This window comes from Manis javanica, chromosome 7 (genome assembly GCF_040802235.1).
Source record: "Manis javanica isolate MJ-LG chromosome 7, MJ_LKY, whole genome shotgun sequence".
NCBI classification, from domain to species: domain Eukaryota; kingdom Metazoa; phylum Chordata; class Mammalia; order Pholidota; family Manidae; genus Manis; species Manis javanica.
This window is the reverse complement of record NC_133162.1, coordinates 52,650,621-52,658,310: the sequence shown is the minus strand read 5'-3', so window position 1 is coordinate 52,658,310 and position 7,690 is coordinate 52,650,621. Positions and strand designations below refer to the sequence as shown.

The window sequence follows — 7,690 nt, the reverse complement described above, 5'->3', positions numbered from 1 at the left end:
TGGTGCCCAGGAGCTCAGGACTCTTTCCTCTCCAGTGCCTTTGCAGTGAACCCAATTTGCTGTTGGTCTATGGGTAGGGCTGCTGTTCTGTCTCTGTTGGCAGTGTCTGTCTCAGTCTACCATGCATAGTAGTTTGCCTCAGCTGGGCCTTTGTGAACAAGCAGCAGTGCTTCTGCTGGGATAGTCATTGGTGGGGCTGCCCACTACCTGCCCAGCAGGGATGGGAATGGTGGGGGGAAGTGGTTGCTGGGCCAATGGGGTTGGTGTGGTGGGCGGAATGGGTGTAAAGCAGTGGTGGGGGTATTAGCAGTGGTGGGACATAGCACTGCACTGGGCCACAAGCAAGGAGGGAGCACCAGGAGCTGGCTCCTGCAGGTGCCTAATTGGGCTGACAAAGCTGGGAAAGCCTCTCTCTGCCTGTCAGGCAGCAAAGTCTAAAGCTGCTCTGTGTGCAAGTGTGAGGAAGGCACCTGGAGCTGAGCTGCCAGTGAGAGGGATGGAGCATTTGGGGCTTTCAAAAGTGGCCAAGGGAGGGCTGGGAGGTATCATCCACCTGTCCTTTCTGATGTCTGTTTTGGGTCTCAGTGGGACCCCCTGAGCCTGCCTGTCCTCTACAAGTGGCTGGAGTATCAGCCTCCCAGTGTTCCAACTGTCCCTGGTGTCCAGCCCCACTAATCACCAGAACCCAGTACAGGGTGGATTCTTGTTCCCAGAGCAGATCTGCAGGGCTAGGTGTGCAGAGTTCCTGGGTACCTATCTCCTCCCCACTGTTCCTCTTCCTTCCACCTGTGGGCTGGGATGGAGGAAGGCCTTGGGTCCCATTCAGTCATGGCTCTGCCACTTTACCCTTCTCTGTGTGGTCTTCTCTTCTTCCCCAGGTGTAGGTGGTTTGTTCTGCCATGTTGGGGTTGTTTTCAGGGTTAGTTGTATTTGCTGTAGCTGTAGTTGCTTCCATGTTGTGTGAGAGGTGTTCTCTGTCTTGTCTTCCTACTCAGTCTCTTTCTCCCCCATAAGTTACCTTTAAAGTGTGTTGGAAGTCTCTACTGTGTTTATGGTAAAGGGCTGGAAGGCAATTTAAGTAATAACCCATTTGCTGTCCCATTTTTTTCTCTTCTTGAAGGGTTTTGCTAATACTGACCCCTCTGTGGCCTTCTCTTACTCCAGACAGCACCTTTTTCATGTGCTTTGTATGTAGTACTTGTTACATAGTACTTAGCATTAATGGCAACAATCCTGAGGTTTCTGAGGGAGAGTACATTCTATTACCAGTGCCAAACGTTTAACAGATGTCAAGTGAATTGTAAAAGACAGATATCCTACCATGATATCCCCATATTGTAATTCTCAAGGAACATGTGGCTGGGGGCAGTAATCCCTGAATCCCCTTTATTTTGTATCTCTGTTTACTAAATCTGTGTGTTCTACTTTGATTTTGTTCTGTGTTCTGCAGCAGCTTGATAGGATCTGTCAGTGTTACCATCCTCACTGGATGGCAGAATAGTATACTGGCTTTCCTTGGGAAAGGAGTCAGTCCTTCATTTTGCACTTTATTTCTACTTGTCCCTGACCCAGTACCCATCTTTCACCCTCTTCAAATCTGGGGCCAAAGACTAGGAGGCAGGAAAGCAGTATTGGACTAATTTGTCCTCACATGTACCTCCTCTCAAAATGGGAGTCTAGCTCTGATAAACACATGTAATACACATACCTTTTGCTCCCTTGGGCTGAGTTCTTTTCCCGAAAAGACAGGCAGTCTTCCAGGCTTAGCTGCAGCTGGTTGGCTCATTTACAGAGAACTGACTGAACAGCTTGTCAGCTGTGAAAAATCTCCCTATTCAAGAAAGGGAACTCACTTTGTATGCAGCCAGTGACCCAGAGCTTGCCAACATTTCATGTTTGTTTGTTTGAAAATCATTTTGCTTTCATTAGAAGAACCAGACTGATTACTCTTGAGAGCCCAAGTAGTTTATATAATACAGTTCTATACCTTCCATATGGTTTCAAGGTACAATTATTGAGATCAATCTATTGTGTAACCAGGTATGTCATAACTTGCAGTGAGAAAAAGGCTTGAGTCTGAATCTTGGTGACAGGCCTACTGGCATATAGCTTTGTATCTTGGTCATTTTCTGCACCCGGATTCATAATGCATATTATACTGAATAGCTATAGAATGTAAATTAAAACATTTTCTTTTTCCTCTCTGATGGGTGACAATTCTGATCTGGTCTGGGAAGGCGTCTTTGACAGGTTGGCATCTAGAAACAGAGCATGCAGAACCTACAGTATATAGTATGTGTACACACACAGAACAAGCAGATATGTGATCACATATTTCTCCTGAAGCTCACTCACCTAGCATTAAACCCACACACCATCTACAAAGGGAAATAACAGGAAACTAGACAATAATTTGCTATGGGTGTCACAATTCCAGAATGCATGGCTAAAATAAATGATCTGGGTATCTAATTCATTAATCAGAAAGAGGAGTTCAAATACAGGTCCAAATTACACTAAGATAGGAGGGACCTAAATATTCAACAAAAGTTTCCCTTTATAAAGTCTCCTTAATCTTAAAGTCTTTCAAATTATTGTACACATTTAATACTGTCACTGTCTGGAGGAAGTGTTTTCATACGTGAAGAAGAGCATCTGAATCAACCAAAAGGATGAAGGGAACAAGGTAAATGGTCAGAGGAATCACTCCATCCAGGATATGACAAACGCCCAGCCTTTTAAAAAGCCAACAAATGTCTTTAATGATGTAAATATTATGGTCCTTTCTCTACACCCCACTTTATGAAGAATTGGGTCACTAGCATGTAATTCAGATGGTGGATGGATACTTTCATAAAGGAAGTGTGCTTTGAAAGAAACCACATTGCTGGGCTTGATGTGACTTTAGCATCAGCTGTTCTGTGGGGGCTGCAGCATGGTTAGAAGGTGGCCAAGCAACAGCAAGAGAAGCAAAACGCTTTTGGAGGAAATTCATCAGAGACTCTGGGCTCTTGGCAGACTTCAGGGGACCAGCATGATGGTCTAGTGTAAAATTAGTATCTGGGGCTTGAAAGTAATGTCTTATCAAAATTAAATCAGATGGGACATGAAAGCATTAAGCAAAAGACACTATTTAAATGAGCTGAGGCATGTTTTGACAAGTGACATTAAAAAGTCAAAGATTCACATGATCACTTATTCTTCAGCCTAATTTTTTTTAAGTATCATTGATACACAATCTTATGAAGATGTCACATGAGCAATATTGTGGTTTCAATATTCACCCATATTATCAAGCTCCCCCCACCAAACCCCATCGCAGTCACTGTCCATCAGCATACTAAAATACCATTAAGCCTATTTTTTCCCCCTAGCTATTAACTCTGTGCAAGGCGCAGCACTAATATGTGAAATGTAATTGCTCACATTCCTTGCCTGGAGTGCGGGGTGGCCTACATGGAGCCTAAAAGATGATGGTGGTAATAAGCAACAGGATGAAACTTACAAGGTCACAACCTTGGCTACCATTTTTTTATTTTAAGCTGTGGGCTTTCAGATGAGAAGGAAAGTCTGTCCCCTCAGTGTCCTGCAGATGTCAGTGGAGGGCTATATATTTCCAGTAAAATTCAAATGGTTAAGACTCAGAGGCTTAAAGCAACCACCTGATAATAGCTATAAAAAAACAAAGACTCCAAATTAAAGCAACTTACTAAGGTCATACAGTAAGTAGCAGAACTCATTCAATCCCCCTCATTCATTCAAGCCAGAGTCCAGGCTCTTCCCTACCTGCTTCCCAGCACTGTATTAGCAACTCAGCTGTGAAAGACTTACTTGAAATTGATCATATACTCTCATAGTCATGGCTTTTAAAATTAATGTATGAGCTCCTCTTTCAATTAAATGTGTTCATAAGTAACAAATTAAGCTGGGCTACAGGACAAGTAAGCTGAGGCAGTTGTGATGGCCCATTAAATCCCAAGAAAGGTAAAAAAAGCTTAAATGAGTAAGAAAAGGGAGCAGTGTTCCAGGAGAGCATCAGATCATGCGAAAATGCTTGTAGTCACCCTGATGAAACCCCCCAGTGGTATGCAGTGCAAAAGAGGAAGAACTCTGGGACAAGCCAATTTTTGATAAAGTCCTTTTAATGGAAAATGTAAAACCCCTTTCAACTTTAACGTACAAAGCCATATGTAACACTTGCACTTTAACAAATAAAAGCAAGCCAGTGTTTTAAAAAAATACATCATTAAATGTATATATGTATATATTTACATAGCATATTAAGTTTAATATTTAGCTTTAAAAGTTCACATAAATTTTACCAAAATGAGACAATTTTAAATAAATTACACCTTTGAAAATGTTTAATTGTACAGTCAAGAGCTTCAACAAAATATTGAAGTGTCTGTATTTAGTATCTACTTTATATACTTTATATTTTACAAATTTTACAATTATTTGGCAGTAATTTTCTGATTATGACATGAATGCTGTGCGATTCAGCAATTTCCCAAATGCAGGCAATAGCTGGTGTTTGTGTCCTATTCTCACAGTAACTGTCTCAATGTAGTGAAAAATATCAGTTATTTTAGTAAACTGTACAAGGTCACATTTACACTTGATCAACAATATAGCATAGAATTTTGTATTTTTTCCAAAAATAAATACATCATTTTAAATCTTGCATTTTCACAAACATCATATACATTATAATACAAAAACAGCTATGAAGCACTGCTTTTTAAATTTAGCTTGTTTTAATTAATGTTCAATCACAGGAGCTGTGACTTATGCTATACTGCTGTGGTGTCAGTAACAAGTAATTACTACAAAGAGAATTTCTTGGCACTGAAGGTTTTATGAAGCTTAAGTGTACATATATATCATAATTCAAGAGTAAGTAATCCCAGTTCAGGGGATCACATCTAATTTTCTTCCATATCTTCTACTTCATCTTCACGTATCTTCAAAGCTCTCACCATTTCCTTGACTGCATGATATAAGATATTTTTAACCTGAAAGGGATGTTGATATTTTTAATCACTTCAGCTCAAGATAAAAAAATTTTTTTTCATCTGGTAGTTTTCATTTGTTAATTATAGTGGAAGAAGACCAATTTCAAGAAAAATAAATGTCAAAGTTAATTAATGTTAAAAATAAGGGCCACCAAAAATGGTACAATTAAAAGCATTTAGTTATTTATCTTTGGCTATTATCCTAAGGTGACAAACTAGGTAGGTGACTTCCTAAGCTGTTATGTGTATGTACTTCTGAGTATAAAAATCCTGCAAAATAGGAGCTGGTTATAAAACTCATCTCTTACCTGTAGTTTATCATCATAATTGATTTCTTCCTTCAAAAGTCTCAGTTCCTGTGTTAAATGAAATGACTGTACAAGATGTTCTGGAGACACAAAGTCTTCCGTTACTTGAATACAGCTGTGAAAATTCTGTACCTATCCCCAAAACACGAACAGTAAAATATGAATTTTAGAAGGTGGGAATAAAGGAAAGCAAAGTCGTCTATTAACAGTAAACACAATGGATAATTTAACAGAGGACTATTCTCCAAAACATCAAATGTATTTTAAGGCAAACTGAAGTATCACTGAAAAGCTTCACATAAAATGACTTTGTAAATGGATTATTTTTAAATGATGAAAAGAAACTTTTTTAGGAATACTCCAGAGAGGCTAACAATCAGATCCTAAGTTATCAATTTTATTAAGGTGGATTACTTTTTTGTGTTACGTAAAAACAAACACACTGACAACTGGGAACTCTCTGTCATCCCCATCAGTGCTATCAGTCTGGATGTTTACTGTTGCTCCTTTGGTTTCACTGAAACTTTTTAAACTAGAGAGTAAAGAAAAGGAAATGAAACTTAGTTTGATTATTTGTGAGGAACTGAGATGAAAACTGTAGTTCCAGACAGATCTACTGACCACAACGGTTTGGGAGTTATCCTATGATGTTGTTTATTTGTGCCTTTCAAATTACTAGCTAGCTACCCTTCAATCTCCCGCGGCATCAGTACAACTATTTTTCAGCAGTTGTCACTCCCCTGACTAAATGGTTTTCACAAGAAGCCAGTCAACAGTCTTATAAAGCTAGTTGTTCAACAGGTAAAAACTGACTCCACACTTCACTATTTCTTAGAACTGTTTTCTGTCAATGTTTAGTATTAAGAGAAAGGACCAAACTGACCCAGTCTGGATTTTTTGATGTTTCTAAGCTGTCTTTTAGTGAATTAAATGATACCATAAAATTCCTGGAAAGGAAACATAACTAATTTTTTAGAAGTATGAAAATTAAGTTTGATTGGGAGGACTGAGAAGAGGGAGACAGTAAGTGGGGATTAGAGGACTGTGGAAAAGATCTAAGTGATAGCAGAGTGAAAGAATTCCTCCTCTGGGCAAAATGGCCACCTGAACAGCTGCTGAAGTCTTCAGAGTCCTTTAACTCAAACTCTGTGCCTCTTTCAGTAACTCAGCAGCATATACATACAGAAAACATTCTCTTATCGTTAGGTTGTTGGCTCCTCCGCAGGATGAACATAGCGGATGCCTCATTCTCAGCACTGCTCTCTGGCCTTCCTGGATCTTTGTTATGTGTCTGCCCAACAGATGCTCTATTTTACAGCGCAGGACATTCTTAGGAGGTTCTGCGCCTGTTCCAAGATACATCAGCCAATAAATGGCAAGTCAACAGGAACTGAGATCGTGTGATTTCTTCTTATCTAACAGATGCTTTCCAGTCCTACATTAATTCAGTCATACCAGCAATACAGTCTCCAAATGCCATCTCCTTATGTCTTCCACTTGCCTGAACATGCTGTGGGGAGTCCTTCAAAAGTTCAAGCATGTACTTTTAGCATGTCTAACTATTTTTATAGTTTCTCTCTTCACTGACATTTTGTTCATACATCATTTTTCTGGTTTTCTTTAGTTCTTTGTCATTTCCTTTAGCTCTTTGAGCATATTTAAGACAATTTACATAAAGTTTATGTCTAGTTTTATCTGGGCTTTCTCAGGGAAAGTTTCTGCAGCTTTTTTCCCCTGTGAATGGGCTATACTTTCTGTGTATGCTTTGTAACTTTTTGTTGAAAACTGGACTCGTGAACATTATAATGTGACAACTGGAAATCAGTTTCTCCCCCTGCCTCAGGGTTTGCTACTGTTGACTATTGACAGCTACAGGATTTTATCCACTTGTTTTGCGACTTTTCCAAACTGTTTTTGCAAACATCATATTCCCTGTTGGGTGGGGTTACTGAAGTATCAGTTCCATCACCTCAGTGGTCAGCCAGTCACCTGCCAGAGACTTCCTTAAACACCAAAAACCAGCTTCTCTTTCCGTCATTAAACAGACCCATGGCTGTTTTGAGTTTTGGATTTGTTTCCAGAGCTTAGAAAAAGTTGGCTCTATCTATCCTTGCCAGTTTACAGGTGTTTTAAAATCACTTTTAGAACAGTGACTTTGTTAGTACTTACAAGATACTACTGTTTCCTAATGACCTCAACCTGATGTACTTTGCTTAAAGGCTTAAGGGTTAATTTGAAGAGACAAGGTCCAGTTTTAAAGAATACATTTGAACTTCCCATTCTGCTCATCCCTTTTTGGGGCCATCTTTGAGTCATTTACATTTCGCTTCCTTGACAGACTGTCTTAATTCTTACTTGCCTTAAAAG

At 39.6% G+C, this 7,690-nt stretch overlaps 1 protein-coding gene across 8 annotated transcripts in view; it reads right to left on the bottom strand.

Annotated features, from left to right (window-relative positions):
• Positions 1-3,361: 3,361 nt before the first annotated feature.
• JMJD1C (jumonji domain containing 1C) overlaps positions 3,362-7,690 on the bottom strand; it is a 380,729-nt gene continuing 376,400 nt past the window's right edge. For 5 of the 8 annotated variants that reach the window (XM_037003015.2, XM_073240986.1, XM_073240987.1 and 2 more), the window contains 2 exons: positions 5,324-5,455; positions 3,371-5,015 (listed from right to left, as the gene is read on the bottom strand). In XM_037003015.2, the coding sequence (XP_036858910.2) occupies positions 4,926-5,015; positions 5,324-5,455 (222 nt within the window). In that variant the 3' untranslated portion in view covers positions 3,371-4,925. Of the gene's footprint in view, positions 5,016-5,323; positions 5,456-7,690 lie in introns of all 8 variants that reach the window. The other 3 variants (XM_037003017.2, XM_037003018.2, XM_037003016.2) reach the window with 3 other exon arrangements.